Source organism: Culex quinquefasciatus, chromosome 3, assembly GCF_015732765.1.
Source record: "Culex quinquefasciatus strain JHB chromosome 3, VPISU_Cqui_1.0_pri_paternal, whole genome shotgun sequence".
Taxonomy (NCBI): domain Eukaryota; kingdom Metazoa; phylum Arthropoda; class Insecta; order Diptera; family Culicidae; genus Culex; species Culex quinquefasciatus.
The window spans coordinates 113,310,685-113,330,953 of NC_051863.1; the positions used below are offsets into that span (position 1 = coordinate 113,310,685).

General features: G+C 40.9%; 3 protein-coding genes across 3 annotated transcripts; 2 read left to right on the forward strand and 1 right to left on the reverse strand.

The window, feature by feature from the left end:
* Positions 1–623: 623 nt before the first annotated feature.
* On the reverse strand, positions 624–2,417 carry LOC6042852 (RAB6-interacting golgin). Its single transcript, XM_001870806.2, has 4 exons — positions 2,259–2,417; positions 1,729–2,197; positions 1,536–1,676; positions 624–1,475 (listed from the first exon to the last, which is right to left on the reverse strand). Exons 1-4 carry the CDS (start codon positions 2,332–2,334, stop codon positions 1,208–1,210), a joined length of 954 nt encoding a protein of 317 aa, XP_001870841.2. The 5' UTR covers positions 2,335–2,417; the 3' UTR covers positions 624–1,207.
* Positions 2,418–5,733: 3,316 nt separating this feature from the next.
* On the forward strand, positions 5,734–6,179 carry LOC119768735. The gene has a single exon (XM_038259604.1). It carries the CDS (start codon positions 5,823–5,825, stop codon positions 6,084–6,086), a length of 264 nt encoding a protein of 87 aa, XP_038115532.1. The 5' UTR covers positions 5,734–5,822; the 3' UTR covers positions 6,087–6,179.
* A 2,061-nt stretch (positions 6,180–8,240) lies between these two features.
* LOC6042849 lies at positions 8,241–20,268 on the forward strand. Its single transcript, XM_038261121.1, has 7 exons — positions 8,241–10,131; positions 10,186–10,444; positions 10,507–10,702; positions 17,880–18,908; positions 18,979–19,606; positions 19,660–19,915; positions 19,988–20,268. The coding sequence occupies exons 1-7, from the start codon at positions 8,355–8,357 to the stop codon at positions 20,187–20,189; spliced, it is 4,347 nt and encodes a 1,448-aa protein (XP_038117049.1). The 5' UTR covers positions 8,241–8,354; the 3' UTR covers positions 20,190–20,268.
* The last annotated feature ends 1 nt before the right edge of the window (position 20,269 follows it).

Below are 20,269 nucleotides of genomic sequence, written 5' to 3' on the forward strand. Positions count from 1 at the left end.
ACACCGTCATCTGGGGTGAATCGGGACTACAGTCTGAATAGGGACAGTAGTGTTTAGAGCACTTAAAGATTTTAAATTTGGAAATGGATGTACACATTTTGTTGGTCTGAATCTGTTCTATCCATAACCAACCAGAAAAATCAAAATATTGTACTCTAACATGGTTAAAACTGCTGTCCCAATTCGCCCCATGTACCCCAATTTACCCCAGTTGACGGTACTTAAAATAAAAGTTTTGAAAAGTGATACCTTTCGACACAAGTGCTGAAAAGTTCTACTTTTCATCATTGACATGGGTGCTGAAAGGTTGAACTTTTCAGCACTTGAGTTGAAATGTCATACTTTTCAATATAGTTTTGATTTTATCAATGAATGGACTAAACAAATAGACAATTTACTTAAAATTCTGTTCTAAGGGTGTTTTTTGGAATTGCAAAATTGCTGTCTAAAACTTGTTGCAAAACTTGATTTTTTCAGCACTCATCGACTCGCTCTGAAAAAAAAAACATCTTTTTGCAACTTGTTTCATAAACTTCCATTTTTTTTATTTCGGATCATCCGAAACCGATTCGGATAAAGATTCATAGTACGAGTTTAAGTTTTATATTTATTTTATTATTACAATTGGGTATAAAAATGCTGGAAAATTATTAGTAATATAAAATGCATTTTTGCTTCCGCTTATATCAAGATCTAAAATTGTTCGCATTGATTAAATATTTGTATTTGCTCTGTAGAATATCAATTCGGCACCGAATAAGGCTGTAATGAGTCTAACATTAATTTGTATTCCGGAAGTTTTCCTTTCTGCTGTTCCCTAAATCTATTGTTTTATAGTTTGTGCAAAAGTTAACAGGAAAATAGAAGAGAATACTAGTATTGAGGAGTGTAATGTCAGTACTTAAAATAGAACTACATAATCTTTTTAGAAGAAACATCAACATTGTCTAAACATAGATTAAATTATCGGACAAACAAACAAGAGCAAGAGAGTTGTAAAAAACAGTTTGTAAAATATTGCAAGACATTCTTCCTTCGCATTCCTTCCCACGCTGGATCACATCACACGTTTTGAACAATTCGCTTATTTTTGGTTGATTCGATTTAATTTCTTTCTCTCTCGCCTCACAGAACGCGGGGAAGTAAAGGCAGTTGTGGTTAAAAAGTAGTACGTTACATTCGGCGGCGCGATCGATACCACCAACAATCACTGCTGTCTCGGCGAGTAGTCCGCCGTAGAAGTGACCTGCGACGAGGACACGTCGCTGTGGGCAAAAGTCTCGTCCGTGGTGAGATCCCCGTTGACGGACAGTCCCACCTTCTCCATCAGCTCGGACAGTCGCTTGGCTTTGCGTTCCTCGTTGTGGGAGATGATTGTGCAAAGGTGCTCCGTGAGCATCTCCTTCCGTTCGAGGGCCTGGTGCAGGTCCACCTTGGCCTTCAGGAAAAGGTTTTCGATGTTGAGGTAGTTCTTCCTGAATGAGGAGAAAAAAGTTTCATTAGAATCGAGTGGCATAATAGCGACAAGCACTTACTCAACGTTGGAAAAGTGCAAACTTGCGGCGTCAATCTGCTTCCGGAGAATGGCGACATCACTGGCCAAATCGGAATCCAGCTTGGCCAGTTCGGATTTTATGTCCTGCAGTTTATTCGCTTCAGCTGCCGTTTTTTGAGTGCTGAAAAGGGAAAAAATGTAACTTTCATACATAGCAATATTTAAAATCTTACTGCTGATCAATCGCCTTTTGCAAAATGTCCCGCTTCTGCCGGTTCTGTTCCTGCATCAGCCTCCGTTGCTGTTCAAAATCCTTCAGCGACATTCCCTTGAACGGAGTAACAGATTCCTGCACGACCACCGCCGGCGTTGAAGTCGAAATTCCACCCGACCTTGGCTTCTCAATCGAGCAGAGTACATTCCCCGCGGTGGCCATCGCTTGTTGCTGTTGCTGCTGTTGGTTTGTCAGAATCAGAATGGACTCGTCCTCCGGGGCGTGCATCATCGCCGGAAGTGGCTTGAACGCGACCGCCTGTTGAATCGGATGGTTCGGATAGATGCTCGAGTCGACGCAACTGGTGGCCGTGCTGCTGTCCGCGTCGTTGGTCTGCACATGCTCCCTAGCACTGGCAACGGTTGCCACCTGGACCACCGGTTTGGCCTTCCCCAGCCGGACTGCGTGTGGGCGCGAAATGTTCTTTCCTGTGGGCAGAATAAATTGAATTCGACAAACCGTAACACTCCACAGCATGGCCACACTTACCGGCATCCTTTCCGTTGGTTTGACGCGTGATCTTGTAGATGTCGTCGTCGGAAAAGCCCACAAATTGTTTCGACATTTTCACAGGCACCGGAGCGAAATTTGCGTTTGTGAGAAAATTGTTTTCATTCCGCTTCACTGACCAAAAATTGTTTACGCAAGCTGACAGATCGCAGGTTTGACGTTTTGCGGGGGTTTCGTGTCGTGATTGAAACATTTCACTTAAATACAATGCGACATCTTGCTGTTGCAACGCAAAGTAGCGAAATATTTCAGACAGGCGGGTACGCACCATGGCTTTCTACCTCGCGGGTACCTATGATATACAGCCTTGGGTACGCACCAAATTAACGTTATCTTGTTGCACGCCGCTTTTTGTTGTTCCAAAAAAAAAAACGCGTTTTAATGTTGGATCTTGAACAAACAAAACTAAAAGCACGCAATGTAAACAATAACACACACGTTTAGTTTGGCTGACCATTCTGTACATTGTCCCGAAGTTTGGTTGAATTTAGTTGCCGGAGATCCAAGTTAAAATTAAAAATGTTTACGGTAATCGGGCATGAACGTGTGTCAAACGCCATGAACGTGTTAAGGCCTGAGTTTTATTGTTAATTTGATTTGGTTAACCGCGGTGGATTTTCTTGAAATAATTCGTTGGCGTCGAACTGTCAAAAACTGATTGCGATAGATCGCTATTGAATCAATATTTTCAGATGTAAGGCTAGTATGCAGATCGGAAGGAAAGGGGTCAAGAAACAGCTTTACTAACAGTAGAACAAAGAAGAGGGAGCAATTTCTTGGGGCTTTTCTTCACCCTCTCTGACTTGCTTGCGCTGCCGCTGCTGCCCATTTGATTTTTTTTCTTGACCGGTTCCTTCCGAAGTGCATACCTTACAGTATCAACAATCGAGAGTTGCTTGCTCACTTTTATTTGAGCTCATGATCAAAGTGCTGATAGGCCGATAATAGAAATAGGCTGAAAAAGGGTATAGTTCCCCTACTTACATCAATTTTCAGGTTGTGTTAAAATAGCACGATCAGATTGAAACCTCTTTCAAAACAACAATGTACGGAGTTTTTTGGTTTTTATTGAATATCTCAGGATTGAAGTCGAATTTTAAGGTTCTGTGAAGGCCTTAGGTGAAAGCTGCGTCAAAATGGCGTCTTTAACTCAATTTGGCCCAAAATTTACGTGCGATAAGCTATTTAGCATGATCATGATGAAATGCTACCAAACTTACTTTCTTTTATTATTGATAGAAACTTGCTCACTAACTTCCTACTGAGAACTGATATGTCATCTTAAAGTGCATGATTGAATCACATAGTTACTGTTCACATATAATGATATAAAATCCCAAGTATATTTGATTTTTTTAAACTGCGGAAAGGTGGTTGCTAGCTGAAATGAAGATATGGCAGCAACTTGTGCCATTTTTTCACAAATTTATATAAAAATAAAATACACAAATAAGACTTTCATAACGAGTAAATCAGGGGTGCCCAATATTTTAGCGTATAAGGATCACTTAACTGAAGAGTCATTCGGGGCTTAATATTTTAAACATATTGTCCGTTTCTCTCAAAGGTACACGTCGCCCGGCATTTCAGAATGTGCCGCAGACACTGTTGCCAGCGATTTTCTGCACGTTTGGTGCAAAAAAAAGCATACCCGGCAACAATGCCATGCCATTCGAAGAAGAAGATCAACAAAAACAAAACGCGTAGTATGGGATTTGACAGCGCGCATTGGCCGAAAGTGCGGCGCGTCGTTTCGAGTCTGGTATGCCGCGTGTCTTTTTGGGGAATACGCGCAATACGAGCCAAATTTGTATCTAAAAAAAGGCTTGCGGGCGAAATTGGAGAAATTAATAATTACGTTCCATTTTTACTGTTAAGATATTTTAAAGTCATATATTTGCGGTGCATAACAAAATTGTTCACCCCTGAAATGAAGATAATAAATGGGACCAAAAAGAATCACCCCAAGTCTACAGGGACCATCCATAAACCACGTGGACACTTTTTTGAGAATCTGTCACCCCCCCCCCCCTCCCCCCCTGGTGGGCAATTGTCCATACAAAAAAAAACTTTTGTATGGATCGTGGACAATCGACATACCCCCTAAAGTGTCCACGTGGTTTATGGATGGTTCCTACACTAAAGTGTAACAAAATGGCTTATTGGCGGACACTTTGCATTTGAATAGAATTTATCCAGTAAAAACATTTTTTCAAAATGAAAATTTTCTAGGCACTTTGGCCACGAAAACGTTAATTTTCAACATTACTGGCATATAGGGCAGATCCTAGCAGGCTTTGGTATATATAACATTGAAGTTTTGAGCAACCTGGAGCTCGGTACAGGCCTTCACAATTTTATTTTTTTTCTATTATTATTTATTATATTTGCACGTCAATCGTAAATCAAGAAAACAAATTTAAGATTTGTTTTTTTTTTTTTTCAAAAACTATTATGCATGCAGAGAAAAATAATGTTTTCATAAATTCGTTGTTGGCTTGCATATTTTCGTTAGTATCATAACTGTAAAGATTTCATACTTTTTATTTCGAAATTTTGAGAATTAAGCTTGAAATTTGAAATTTCAGTTTAACAGCCCATTTTTTTTTTGTCAGCTAATTTTACCAAACTAAACTATTCAAAAATGATTGTAAAATCAATTTACACACTAATTTAATGGGAGCTTGTGGACCATAATTTGACCACCCTAAATGTTAATGCTGCGACAGTTCCCAGGAAATATATTTTCTACAATACGATATATGATATGATTTCTACAATAAGCACGAGCAACGCTCGAGGTCAATGTTTTACGAAACAAAGCATAATTTATGCAGCGATGATAGCTGTTTCAAAGCAAACAACGTGATTAAACCAATTATATAAAAGTTACAACCGTTTAGTAGCTCTCAATGAAACAGCATTTGCAACAAAGATGTGAGTGAAAAAAACTCCCAATCCCCGATTAAACATACAACGCGTGATTGAATAATTATGTAAACGTTTGGATCGCTCAGGTTAATCAGATTAAAACGTGCGCTGAAATTACAAACGATTAAATGATTGAGATTAGATGTCGGGCCTCAGCGTCGATGACTAACTTAAAGGTCTACTAAACTTTTCCCTGGTTCTCGCTTTAGGTGCGTAATAAACAGACTAATAATAAGCAGCACGCATCACGCCATCGCCCAATTCGAGTGCTTTTCCTCATAGCTGTGGGGCGTGCATTTCCCGCGCAAACTCCGGCACCGACGGCCACTCGTCACGTGGAGAGTTCAGGAAGTTCTGGAAGTGGCGTCTGAGCTGCTTGAACTGCTAAGCAGAGGAAAAGTTTAGCTTCAATTGTATTCTAATGGTTGTTCTCATCGGCCCCTCATTTTTATAGAACAAATTTTCTTTCTAATTGGCAAACACCTGCACGATTTTTTTGCGACTATAAAAGAGTTTAGTAGCGACTTTCAAAGTATCAGTCACTTGTGTAAGCTCGTCCAGGTTACTTTCTCAGAACAGCTTAAATCCCAAACAAAAAAAAACTTATTCAAAATGAAACTGACTCTGGTGCTCCTGCTCGTCGGACTCGTGTGCGCCGTGTACGCCCAGGATGCGGCCAAGGACGCCGCCAAGGACGCAACCGATAAGGTCAAAACCGACGTGCCCGATGTGAAGGACGCCGTGACCACGCCGGACCCCAAGGACGCGGCCAAGGGAGCGGAAGATGCGGCCGGAAAGGCAAAGGATGCCGCCGCCAAGGCCAAGGACGACATCTCCGGTGCGGCCAAAAAGCTGGGCGAAGGATTCAAGCTGTGAGTTTCCGGTTCCGGAATGACGCGAATCAAGATTGAAGCTGAGTAGTGATAGTGATAAAACAAAAATAAAGCAGTCTTCAACGAACATTGCAAATTGAGTGTTATTTTGGATTAACTTCCGACATGTCATGTGGTTTTATCAGAACTAGAATGAAACCAATAGTCTGAAATGAGAGTGCTATAGATGTTTTAAATTTTATTGCTGCCTTTTTTGTTGCAGATTCTCTAAAACAATTGGTTCATTCTTCGATGGACTTACTTCGCGGTAGATTCGCAAGGTAAATTATTGTTTTATTTGTTAGCTGACATATTGACATATTGAATCCTGTTAATGCAATTCATGTAACGGAATATTTAATATCAGATTTGTTGAGAATATAAAACTGACTGGTCATATTTTTATATCTTCCATGTATGCGCATAAAAAAAAAATCACAAATAACTTCATCTGAGTTTAATTTAGGACAGTATTTATTAACTCTTCAGATAGTTTCCAATTCAAAATTCTACTTGTACAACTTTCATGGTGCAAAATTCAAAATGTACACTAACATCATGATTCGAATTCCCGGACACTTCGAAACCCGAACACCTCATCTTTTTTTTATCAATTATTTGGATATAGGTTCGCATTATGAATGTAAAAACTGAGTTATCTGAATAATTCTAACATCAAACTTCATTTAAATTTTGTTTGAACACTGTAGTTAATGTCAAAACAATTAAATAAAATAAAATTATAAGTTTACCAAAAATGCGAAACATTTCACTGAAATATTTCATATGCGTCCGATGCACAGGGAAGGCGAAGAGGAAATTTATGGTTTTGATTTCCTTAAATTTTAGCAATTTTTTATATAAAATATCGATTGTTTTGATGATAACAGCAAAGATTGCCATTCACTAAAATTTCAGTTCAAATTTGTGCGATTCATTAGCAAAATCGAGTGTCCGGATTTCGAATCAGCTTTTATCAGTTTCTGGAATTCGAAACACAAATAGTCATTTTATTTTGAAAATTCTGATGAAAAATTGTGAGAAAAGACATATTTTGCATGAATTTTCTTAAAACTGACTGTTTATACTACATCCTGATGATATTTCTACATTTTCAACATATTACATGATTTTTTGCTATCTATAACAAAAATGACATGCTACTAAGTGTCTGGATTTCGAATCATGACGTTTCAAATTGAAAAGTTTCATCTTGGTTCTCTTTAGTATGAAATTAGTTCTCGTTTACGCTGGATTCATTTGGAATCTGGAGGGCTTTTGTTAATTTGATTTGGTTAACCGCGGTGGATTTTCTTGAAATAATTCGAACTGTCAAAAATCAACCAACGCATCTACCGGTGGATACTTTTCTACCACAGATTTTTGTGCGATCAATGTGGTAGATGCTTTGGTGGATTTTTGACAGTTCGAATTATTTCAAGAAAATCCACCGCGGTTAACCAAATCAAATTAACAAAAGCCCTTGGAACTTATGTATGTTTTTAATTAAATAAAAATATGTCTGAACAATTATAGAGTTTTTTAAAAGGCCTTTAAAAACTCTAGAATCGAGCACCAAAATTACTCCTTAAGACAAAGACAAAGTGAAAACAGCAAATTGGATGTAAATAGAAAAAAAATGAAGAATCATCATGTATTGACATTATTGGATACGTGATTTTACCATATTTTATAGACTTTAACAAAATAAAATAAATTTGTGCAATCTGATTACAGTCCAGACACTATTATCCGAAGGCCTTGGCAAAATTTTAATTCGGATTATCAAATGACGAAAAAAAACATTTCTTTTTGTTGTCTTATTTTTGATTCTTTAGTTCAAATTTTCCCACTTAACTAAAGGGTTTAACATTCTTAAATTCAAGATGGCGGCCAAAATGGCGATAATGAAATATTGAAAAAATAGTTTAATAAGCATTCAACAATTCAAATTTGACTAAAATGGGGTTGCAGAATTCAAATTTTATGTTAAAATTAAGCAAATAAAAAAATGGGAAAATTTGTTTTTGTTCGTGATTTGATTATCCGAAGTCCCATACAAACCTTCGGATAATCAAATTTCAGACAATCGAAACGTCGGATAATCGAAACTTCGGATATTCAAGTCTGGACTGTATTCACCAATAAACCAAAAAAATAATATTTAAATTTGTGTTTGGACATTTTGATGATTTTGAAAAATGTAATTTATTAAAAGCACATAGTATGATCCAAAATTTGACCCATTTCCAAGCTCAGCTTCCCCGAAAAAATGCGTAGAAAACTCGTTGATAACTTGCGGCTAAGTTGCGATGCACAGGCGGTTAAGTTCTGTGGTCGCAATTCGGATATAAAAAGCAACTTTCGTCAGTATCAGTCAAGTCAGTTACGCTTTACAAACTCTTCAATGACGACCTCGAGTGCAATAGAGTGGGATATCATGACGGAGGCATCAAACTTGCTGGCGCTGCTGCAGCGTCCTTTGGAACCCACGTTCCTGCCGAAAAACGACGGCAAAACCGTGATCGATGTTCCGGACGATTTCCTGACCGATCGGTACCGCCCAATCGGAGCGGATCTTCAATCCCGTTTTTCGAACGATGCTGAACAAAGAATTCCGGTCCGAAGTGTTTCCCCACCGGATCTATCGTTTGCCGACGGAATCGATCGCCGTGGTGCGTTCTCGTTGTTCATTCTAAAACATCGGGATGCGGCGGCTGCGTTGATCAACTTGTTCATGAGCCAACCGGATGTGCAGTCGTTGATGAGCGTTGCGACGTTTTGCCGTGATCGTTTGAACCCAGTGTTGTTCCAGTATGGGCTGGCGGTTGCCATTCAGCATCGTCCAGACACCAAGGATGTGAACATTCCCTCGATTGTGTCGCTGTTTCCGGATCAGTTTGTCGATCCGGCGGTGTTTCCGAAGCTTCGTGAAGAAGGGTCGGTGGTTCAACAGGCTAATCGGATGGTAATCGACATCAAGCAAAACTTCACTGCATCTGATCGTGAAGAGGAACAACGAATGGCGTACTTCCGAGAGGACATCGGCGTTAACATGCATCACTGGCATTGGCATTTGGTGTACCCGGGAGATGGTCCAGACAGTGTTGTCAAGAAGGATCGACGTGGAGAGTTGTTCTTCTACATGCACAGTCAGCTGATCGCTCGGTACAACATGGATCGTTTCTGCAATCAGCTGGCCAGTGTAAAGAACTTTACGAACTTTCGTGAAACGATCCCGGAAGCTTACTTCCCGAAGATGCTCCGTAGCTCGAACAACCGGTCGTATCCGGGTAGACATCGTAACATTGCGTTGCAAGACGTGAACCGTATCGACAATGGAACGATCGTGCAAGTGAACGATCTGGAGCGTTGGCGTGATCGTATTCTGGAAGCTATCGATCAAGGATTCGTACTGGATAACAGCGGCAATCGAATCCCGTTGGATGAGCAGAAGGGTATCGATGTCCTGGGAGATGTTGTTGAGGCTTCAAAGCTGTCGCCAAACCAGCGTTTGTACGGAAGTCTGCACAACATGGGACACAACCTGATTGCGTACATCCACGACCCGGACTATCGCTACCTGGAGGACTATGGCGTGATGGGCGACGTCACGACTGCTATGCGTGATCCGTTCTTCTACCGTTGGCACGGAATGATCGATGGAATATTCCGACGTTTTAAGGACCAACTGACCCCCTATCCCGCTGATCAGCTGCAATTCCCCGGCGTGACCGTCAATTCCGTTTCGGTACAGCTCGCCCGAGCCAACACTCCGGCCAACGTCCTGCTGACGTACTGGCAGAAATCTCAAGTTGACCTCGCTTCCGGTCTGGACTTTGGACCCGAGGGTAACGTCTTCGCATCGTTCACGCATCTGCAGCACGCGCCGTTTTCGTTCCGCGTCGAAGTCAACAACGACTCGGGTGCGGTCAAACAAGGAACTCTTCGGATCTGGCTCGCTCCCAAGGTAGACGAACGTGGCACTCCATTGACATTCCGCGAGCAGCGACAGTACTTCACCGAAATGGATACCTCAACCGTGACTTGTGAGTAGATTTTTAAGTGTGTCAAACGACTTTTACCCACTAATTCAATTTCAGTGAACCCCGGCGTGAACACGATCGTGCGTCGCTCTGATCAATCTAGCGTTACGATCCCGTACGAGCGAACCTTCCGAGCCGTTGGTACCGCTGCCACACCCAAGGATGAGAACGCGCTCGCCCAATTCCGGTTCTGCGGCTGTGGTTGGCCACAGCACATGCTCGTGCCGAAGGGAGCCCCTGGACCCGGTGTCCAGTTTGACATCTTCGCCATGGTTTCGGACTTTAGCCAGGATACCGTAAACCAGGAATTTGATCCGTACGTTTGCACCCAATTTACGCTTGCTAACGCTACTAACGCTCTTGCCATCTTTCTTCCAGTAATGCACCATGCAACGATTCGCACTCGTTCTGTGGCCTGCGGGACAAGCTATACCCGGACAAACGCGCCATGGGCTATCCGTTCGATCGCTCGACGCCGGCGACCATCGCCACCCTGCAGGACTTTATCAGTCCCAACTCGAACATGAAGACCAACACGGTGCAGATCAAGTTCAGCAACACCGTGATTGCTCGAACTTAAAGTTTCTTTCAGCAATCTTCTGAAATCAATAAAAACAAACTTAATAAACGAAACGATCACTACTTTATTTAATATCCCTAGTCAATTAGTTTTAAAGCCTTCGGATCAAACTGGATCTCCCAGCGTGAGTTGGTTGGCAAAAACGTCTCGTAAACCTTTTCCTCAATTTCGGCCGGAACAGGCAAAAAATGCATCACCTCTGGTTCGTCTTCGGGAGTTTCAACGGGAGCCAGCACTTTGTCCAATGTGTTGAGAACGATTTTCAGCGGTTGTCCCGGTTGATAGGCGTTGTGTGTATCCTCGTAAGCTTTGCCAGCAGCAGCAGTGGTTGTGGCCGTGCACTGAGGTAACAGCAACGAACCAAACCACAAAACCGTGATAAGAGCTAAAGTTGACGAGAACATCGTTGGTGACTGAATGGGACCGGTATGTGGCTGCAAGATATTGAAACGATTTGGAAACGAAAAAATCGCTCATGTTTGAACAGATGATATTTCTTTGATTTCGTTCAAGTTGTTATTGCTGGAGTGGAGGAGATTTAGTTGACTGAATGGTTTAGATCTGAGTATATTATTTTTACACAATTTCTCAACACCTTTAAATCATTAAAACTTCGATTGTCATAATATATTATATTCCCTCCATCTTTATAACATTATGATCATTAATAGAAACTACGTTATTTCTATACAGGAGACATTTAAATGTGCAGTTTTTCAAATAATATGTTATTTGTGCATTTTAAATTTGTCGAAAAAACTGTTAACATTACCGAAACTAGATTTTGCACACTTAATAACATCGGTGAGTCAACTGGATAAGAAACTGAATTTCACATAAAAAAATAATTTTTGATTAAACCTATGAGAAAACAAGTTTCTATCGTGAAATTTGAAACCAGACCCCAATTATTAGGGCATCTGCAGCGCTGGAGTGCAAATCAAATTTGCACCCGGCTTATGAATACCAAGATCAAATTTGCCACCTTGAAAAAACTCCGTCATCCCCACCGCTAGGGTAGCAAATTTGCCACTGAAACAAGCCCACCGCGGGAGGCAAATATGGGTTATTATCATTTTTTGCTCTCGTTCACCTTCAAAATCAATAATTAATGGTTGATTCATGCCTAGAAATGCTATAAGTTCATAAAACTTTTCAATACTATTGAACATTTTGCGTAGCAAAGCAGATACCAAATTTCATCTCAAGTTCATCTGTAGAAGAAAAAAATATGTCAGTAAGCCGGGAGCAAAGTTTCCAATGCGTGTTTTGGAGATTTTTGGATGTCTGCTCTGGTTGGTGATGGATGGTTAGACATGAACAAAAATTCAAAAAATCAGAAATTCAATAATCCCAAAATTCAAAAAATCAAAGAGTACCAAAATATAAAAATGCAAGAAAATCTAAAATTCTGAAATTTAAAATTATTTTTATGAAATTGATAGATTTTTTATCTGTTTCAACTTGTTGAATATTTAAAATACTCTTTTTAAATTTTGTTTTTCTCATTTAATAAGTGATTATTAGCCTTCCTTTCATTAGGCCCTGTAAACAAATGCAAACATTGAGTATGTCCCTCTCACACCTACATCGGAATACACCAAATGTTTACATTTGGTTATAAAACGTTATCAAAAATGCCCAGATTTAAGTTTTTTTATTTATAGTTTCGTCAATTTTATAAATTATTTCAAGGTCTTATTTTTTAACGTTTTATTTATGTTTTTATAATTTATTTTTTATTATTTTATTTTGTTTTTATTTTTAAATATGTTTTTTCAATTTTTCTTGAATTTTTTAAATTGTTCTTGATTTTTTTATTTTTTTGCATTTTTTAATTTTTTTATATTTTTTTGATTTTTAATTTGTTTCCTGCTTGATTCGATTTTTCATAGCTTGATTCGATATTTTCGTGCATAATTCCATTTGATGCGGTAGCAAACAGGCTGAATACCGGATAGCAAAGTGAAATCCCGAAGAACTGAGAGCAAATTTGCTACCGCGGTGGGGTTGACGTCGGGTGCAAATTTGATTTACTTCGATGTATGCCACCAGCGCTGGAGATGCACTTAGTATTTCGGCCGTAATTAATTTAATTTTGACATTTCTTACAGCTATAAGTTTTTAAATTCATAATACTCTGTATTTTATTGCAAAATAATTTGCTGACATAAGGATTTTGAAATTTTGAATTTCGTAATTAAATTCAGCTTGTTATACTGCCCATGTTCTCATTAATGTCCCATATGAGCTCAGATTTCGGTCATTTGTTTTTTGTGTTTTTTAATCCGACTGAAACTTTTTTGATGCCTTCGGAATGCCCAAAGAAGCCATTTTGAATCATTAGCTTGTCCATATAATTTTCCATACAAATTTGGCAGCTGTCCATACAAAAATGATGTATGAAAATTCAAAAATCTGTATCCCTTGAAGGAATTTTTTGACCGATTTGGTGATTTCGTTGTTGTAGGTATGGGTATGGATAAAAAAAAGTGATGATTTTTTATTTAACTTTTTGTCACTAAAACATGATTTGCAAAACAAAACACTATTTTTTCCATTTTTTGATATGTTTTAGAGGACTGCCAACTTTTCAGAAATTTCCAAATTGTGCAATAAGTGCACATGTTTGCCCACTTTTGAAAAAAATATTTTTAAAGATCTGAGAAAACTCTCTATATTTTGCTTTTTTGAACTTTTTTGATACTACCTCTTAGTTGCTGAGATATTGCCATGCAAGTGTTTAAAAACATGAAAATTGATGTTTTCTAAGTCTCACCCAAACAACCCACCGTTTTCTAACGTCGATATCTCAGAAACTAATGTTCGATTTACAATGTTAAAATATGAAACATTCGTGAAATTTTCCGATATTTTCGAAAAAAATATTTTCAAAACTTTCAAACCTAGACTAACATTTAAAAGGGCGTAATATTGAATATGTGGCCCTCTTGAAATGTTAGTCTTGATTAAAAAAAAATGAAACAACAATTCCACGAATGTTTCATATTTTAAGATTGTGAAAAATATTTTTATCAAAAGTAAGCAATTTGAAAACTGCGACTTTTTTAAAATAAAATTACCTTAAAAGGGCTTTAATTTAAAACGGTGCACAACTTGGAAATTTCTGAAAAGTTGGCATTTAATGTCTCCTAAAACATAAGCTGTTGATACCATCAAAACTAACAAGAATCTCGATGTTCCACCAAAAGGTTTCGTCATGTTCGTAATAAATGCAAAAAAAACTCCATTTTCATACTGCGATATCTCTGGAACCGCAAGCCATACAAAGTCGAGCCACGACTTATTTTAAAGAAAATTTGGCATAAAATCGTCTAGCGTAGACCATTTGTTGTGCAAATGAAAACTTGTTGCATATCCCGTTTTTTTTCTTTATAAGGTCCTATACACAAATGTATCCCTTTCACACCTGATGTCAATGCCTATCGGAGTAAGCGGTATACACTCAATGTTACATTTATTTATAGGACCTACTCAAATAAAATCTAGATATTTTATTGCGCATTTTGCACTTTACTAGAGTCTTGCGCAATTATTTTCATCACAGTATTTTTTCATCACAGTGATTTTTCTTCACAGTGATGACGAAGATATCCGTTGCTATGGCAGGCTGTTTATTTATTTATTTTTGGAAGTTCAGAAAGCTCGTCCAGCCCAGAGAAAGTGTTTGGGACCGTCTAAGTAATTAAAGAGTCAACGAATTGTTCCGACCGTGGAATCGTGGTCTTCGGTGTCGGGATGCAGCGGTGTTGCGCCGGCATCTTGGCCTACGGTGGATCTTTGCAGTCAAAAAACGGCTGATGGCAGTTGTTGCTGCTTCGGGCAGGATTCCGCTGCCGGATGTCGAGCGGGCGTAGCTGGATTTTCACGCGGCTAGGCGTCTTTCCTCAGTGACGGTATCGGCCAACCCAGCACCTGGCTGATCCGGTTGAACCGAGAGGGGAACTTCCTTAACGATGATGGCGCGTTTCGCGCCAGAGTTGAAGATGGTCCTTGACGTTCGATGCAGGCAATGACCACTGCGCACTCACATGCCTGGACCGACCAAAAACCGTAGGTTGCAGAGGTCCTGCGGATTAATTTCTTACGCCGGGACACTTTCTCATCCATAATGCAGAGCGTGACCAGTACGAAAACAGGACTGACACTGGGACACTCGACTAACCACACGGACGCCTGAATGGCCTAAGACTCCGATCTTTGGTGGTGGTAGTTGATTTATTTCAGGCAGCTTTAACATGTTTGTCATTCGCTGCCTTCGATCTTTGGAATCGGTGATAAAACTCCACATCTCTCTCCTAATCTATCCAGAGGGAAACATGCAATCTCGACACAGCGCTGTCGAGCCTGTCTTAATTGCAGCGGTACGCAAATCCCTTTGCTGCTAGTGTAGGGTGTAATGTGTAATGAGGAATTAAGAGCGAGTTTTTCACTGATGTGAAACAGGTCGTATCGAGGTGCTCCGATTTGGATGAAACTTTCAGGGTTTATTTGTCTATACATGAGATGAACTCATGCCAAATATGAGCCCTCTACGACAAAGAGAAGTGGGGTAAAACGGGCATTGAAGTTTGAGGTCAAAAAAACATGAAAAATCTTAAAATTGCTCGCATTTCCTTAAAACTTCATCAATTCCAACTCTCTTAGATGCATTCGAATGGTCTTTTGAAGCCCTTCGAAATGTGCTATAGACATCCAGGATTGGTTTGACTTTTTCTCATAGCTTTTGCAAATTACTGTTAAAAATGGATTTTTTAACCCAACAGCCTCAACACCCATACTCCCATAGGTCAAAAGTTAGGAATTTTATGGACTATAAGCCTACGGTATTAACTTTTGGCCAATCGCAGTTTTCTCATAGTTTGACGATTTTTCTAGAACAAACATTTTACAACGTTAGTTTTGCCCTGTAGGCCGCCATAGCGGCATTTTTTGGTCTCAATTTTGTCATATTCGGAATCCTCGGACAATTTCACGTAAGTTAGAAGTATTGGAGTTGTAAATTTGATTGGAAAAATTGCCGTTTAGAATGAATTAAAATATTTTTTAACAATTTGTTGGATTGAGGGTAAAACAGGTTTTCGCCTACTTGATACAGCATTTGACGTATTGGTCATAGGGTTAATTAGATCTTTTTCTTTTTACAAAAATGTTTTATTTAATTATTTTTAAAAGAAAAATTACAACTCCAATACTTCTAACTAACGTGAAATTGTCCGAGGATTCCGAATATGACAAAATTGAGACCAAAAAGTGCCGTCTTCTCGGTCTACAGGGCAAAAACTAACGTTGTAAAATGTTTGTTCTAGAAAAACCGTAAAACTATGAGAAAAACTGCAATTGGCCAAAAAGTTAATACCGTAGGCTTATAGTCCATGAAATTCCCTAACTTTTGACCTATGGGAGTATGGGTGTTGGAGGCTGTTGGGAAAAGTTATTAAGGTTTTAAAAAATCCATTTTTAACAGTAATTTGCAAAAGCTATGAGAAAAAGTTAAACCAATCCTGGATGTCTATAGCACATTTTGAAGGGCTTCGAAAGATCATTCGAATGCATCTAAGAGAGTTGGAATTGATGAAGTTTTACGGAAATGCGAGCAATTTTAAGAATTTTCATGTGTTTTGGACCTCAAACTTCAATGCCCGTTTTACCCCACTTCCCTTTGTCGTAGAGGGCTCATATTTGGCATGAGTTCATCTCATGTATAGACAAACAAACCCTGAAAGTTTCATCCAAATCGGAGCACCTCGATACGACCTCTAGAACAAACCGAGCAGAATCTACAAATACTGCCTCTTAAGTTAAAAAGTAAAGGTTCGTTCAAGAAATGTGACTAACGGTTACAAGATGGCCGATATAATTGTGCCCTCGAGCTAATTAGAAAAAATAACCAGTAAAAAAACCCAAAAGTGTCAACTACAAGAATCGATCCAAGGACCTTTAACAGACCATCTCTATGACTTAACTGCCTCGGCCACCACATCTTGATGACTAGATTGTGGTCAGACGTCGATGTATTGCACTTGTTTTGTTTTGATGGTGTGATGAAAATTCGGTTTGCCAACTGTGATGAAAATTATCCCGCAGCACTCTAGCGCGGTGCAAAGTGCGCAAAGTTGACAGTTCTCTGTCCTGCAAAGCAGTGTGATGAAAAAATCTAGGCCTAGCACGATTGACACAAAACTCTAGAAATTGCTGCAAGGCGCAATAGTAAAAGTTATAAAAGTTTTTGGAGGGCCTCGTGGCGCGGTGGTTAGCGGCTTCGGCTGCCGATCCCTAAGTTGCTATGGGGCTCGAGTTCGATTCCCGCCTTATCCTCCTGGTCTTCTATCGGATGGGGAAGTAAAACGTCGGTCCATTTGCGTAAAAGAGTTTTTGGGTGACTCACCACACATAACTTTCGGACGCCTAGAAATGAGCAGAAACTAGCAAAAGTGACCACCCGGGGTTCGTTAAAGTGGATTGCTTTGCTTTTTTTAACCTTTTATTATTTAGCTTGATCAGAAAATGACGTGCGACAATCACTATTTGATGTTTCAAGAAAAACGCGTCTTAAATAATGTTTGACATTGAATAAACAAAAATTATAGCAAGCAATGTAAACAACAGCATACGCGTTTTGTTAGTCTGGCCACCTTGTGCAGTGTCTCAAATTTTGGTTGAATTTGGTTGCTCTAATTCCGAGCTATAATTAGAAATGTTTACGGTAGTGGGGCACTCACGTGTGTCAAACGCGTTCTGACTGTTATTTAAAGTGTTTCAAAATAGCTCGGTCAGATCAAAACTTCATATAAAGAGGGACAATAATGCAAGGTTTTTGTTAAATATTTAGGATTGAAATCGAATTTTGGGGATCTGTGAAAATCAAAAGGTGGGGCATGGAAAGCTGCACAAAAAAGAGTGTTATCCCAACATGGTCTAAAATGAACGTGCGACAAGATTGGTTTCGACTGATGTGTACGTTTGTGGTGGAATGACCCATATGCATTGTACAACAACGTTATTTAGGCATTTATCAGTTTCTAAGCACAGATATGATTGAATGGCAATGCCTGCATTATTTGGTCGAGTGGCTTGCGGTTTCCGTTGCAAAGTACTCTGCCCATAATCATATAAAAGCATGATCGAGGTCACATTTTTATTCAGTTGATATCTAAACTCGTCCAACTGCTGTAGTAGTAGAACTAAAACCTTCACCATGACCGACAAAAGCGCTTTGCTATTGTTGCTTCAGCGCCCTCTGGAGCCAGCCTTCTTACCCAAGGACGATGGCAAATCGGTGCTAATCATCCCGGAGGAGTACATGAGTGATCGCTACCGGCCACTAACGGAGGACATTCAGACGCGCTTCTCCGGTGGAACCGAACAGGAGGTCCCGGTACGGAAGGTTGCCGTCCCTGATGTTTCGTGGGCCGAGGTGATTGACCGGAGGGGTGCATTCTCTTTGTTTATTGAGAAGCACCGTGACATTGCAGGTCGGTTGATCGACCTGTTCATTGCGCAACCGGATGCAAGCACGCTGATGGGTGTGGGAACTGCCCTTAGGGATCGGCTCAATCCTAACTTGTTTCAGTACGCGATGACGGTTGCGATCCAGCATCGCCCAGATACGAAGGATTTGCCCATTCCGAGCATCATCCAGCTGTTCCCGGACCAGTTTGTGGATCCTTCTATTTTCCCTCAGCTGCGTGAGGAGGGTAGCATTGTGCAGCAGGAAAAGCGAACCACGATTGACATCAAGCCCAACTACACGGCCTCGGACCGTGAGCCGGAACAACGCATGGCGTACTTCCGCGAGGACATTGGCGTCAACATGCACCACTGGCACTGGCATTTGGTGTACCCGGGTGGAGCTTCCCGGGAGGTCGTGGCGAAGGATCGCCGCGGTGAGCTGTTCTACTACATGCACAGCCAGGTGATCGCTCGGTACAACATTGATCGGTTCTGTAATCGTTTGGGGCGCTGTCGTCCGCTTACCAACTACCGGGAAGCGATTCCCGAGGCTTACTTCCCCAAGATGGTGCGCAGTTCGAGCAATCGTGCTTATCCGGCTCGTGCTGCCGATACGTTCCTGAAGGACGTCAACAGAACGGACAACGATACGGTGGTTACGGTGAATGATTTACAGCGGTGGACCGATCGTATTCACCAGGCGATCGATCAAGGATTTGTCATTGATGTAAGTTGAGTTTGGTGCGAGCGTTGAAGATCCCAAGTTTGCAAAAAAAAAAAAAAACATGTATTTACAGACAACTGGCAAAAACATCCCACTGGACGACGTGAAAGGAATTGACATTCTTGGGGACATTGTGGAGGCGTCAACGCTGACGGTCAACCGAAAATTGTACGGAAGTCTGCACAACTTTGGTCACGACATTTTGGCTTACATTCACGATCCGGAGTACCGTTACCTGGAAGACTTTGGAGTAATGGGTGACGTCACGACGGCCATGCGTGATCCCGTGTTCTACCGCTGGCACAGCAACATCGACGGTATCTTCCGCAAGTTCGTGGAGACGTTGGAGCCGTACACCTCGCGACAGCTGGGCTTCACGGGTATTCGAGTCAACAGCATCAACGCACGCATCAACCGGCCAAACGCCCCGGCAAATGTTCTTCTGACTTACTGGCAAAAATCCCAGGTGGATCTGGCCGCCGGGTTGGACTTTGGACCTAGGGGAAACGTGTTTGCTAGCTTCACCCATCTTCAGCATGCTCCGTTTACTTATGAAATCAAAGTTACCAACAGCAGTGGATCGCCGAAGCGGGGAACTGCCCGAATCTTCCTAGCTCCGAAGGTTGACGAACGTGGAACCAACCTGAAGTTCAACGAGCAACGCACGCTGTATATCGAGATGGACAAGTTTGGTGTCAACTGTAAGGGATCTTTGGTAATGTTCGTTCTAGCTCTAACTTATCCCTTTAAACAGTACGCCCTGGCGAGAACACAATCACCCGTAAGTCGGAACAATCAACCGTAACGACCCCGTACGAACGAACCTTCCGTAGGATTGGCACGGCACAGACGCCAACTACGGCCAAGGATCTGGAGGCGTTCCGATTCTGTGGTTGTGGCTGGCCAAACCATATGCTGCTGCCAAAGGGAGCCCCCGAAGGTGTTCAGTTCGATCTGTACGTGATGATTTCGGACTATACTGACGATTCGGTAAACCTGGAGTTTGACGAGTGAGTATTGCAGAGTGGGTCTTTGCCGTAAAGGTGTGACATTACCCAAATCCTTGTTTTTCTTTCGTTCAGAAACGTTGACTGCAGCGATGCCCACTCGTTCTGTGGACTTCGGGACAAAAAGTATCCGGACAAGCGCCCGATGGGATTCCCGTTCGATCGTCGGACGCCGGCTAGCATCGCGACGCTGGGCCAGTTTATTGGAACCAACACCAACATGGCGTCCAACTCGGTGACGATCAGGTTCACCAACACCGTCATTGCGAGGACTTGAACTGACTATGAAAGGCAACATGATTGAACCGTGATACACTTCCAGGACAAATAAAACACACAATTTACTTGCAAGACCAC

Excerpts from the sequence above, each read along its gene's own strand:
- LOC6042852 (XM_001870806.2), bottom strand. The coding sequence starts at position 2,334 with ATGTCGAAACAATTTGTGGGCTTTTCCGACGACGACATCTACAAGATC. Across the intron at positions 2,198-2,258 it reads AACCAACGGAAAGGATGCCG|GAAAGAACATTTCGCGCCCA; the intron begins GTAAGTGTGGCC and ends TTCTGCCCACAG. Across the intron at positions 1,677-1,728 it reads CAAAAGGCGATTGATCAGCA|CACTCAAAAAACGGCAGCTG; the intron begins GTAAGATTTTAA and ends TTCCCTTTTCAG.
- LOC119768735 (XM_038259604.1), top strand. The coding sequence starts at position 5,823 with ATGAAACTGACTCTGGTGCTCCTGCTCGTCGGACTCGTGTGCGCCGTG.
- LOC6042849 (XM_038261121.1), top strand. The coding sequence starts at position 8,355 with ATGCGTAGAAAACTCGTTGATAACTTGCGGCTAAGTTGCGATGCACAG. Across the intron at positions 18,909-18,978 it reads ATCAAGGATTTGTCATTGAT|ACAACTGGCAAAAACATCCC; the intron begins GTAAGTTGAGTT and ends ATGTATTTACAG. Across the intron at positions 19,916-19,987 it reads GTAAACCTGGAGTTTGACGA|AAACGTTGACTGCAGCGATG; the intron begins GTGAGTATTGCA and ends TCTTTCGTTCAG.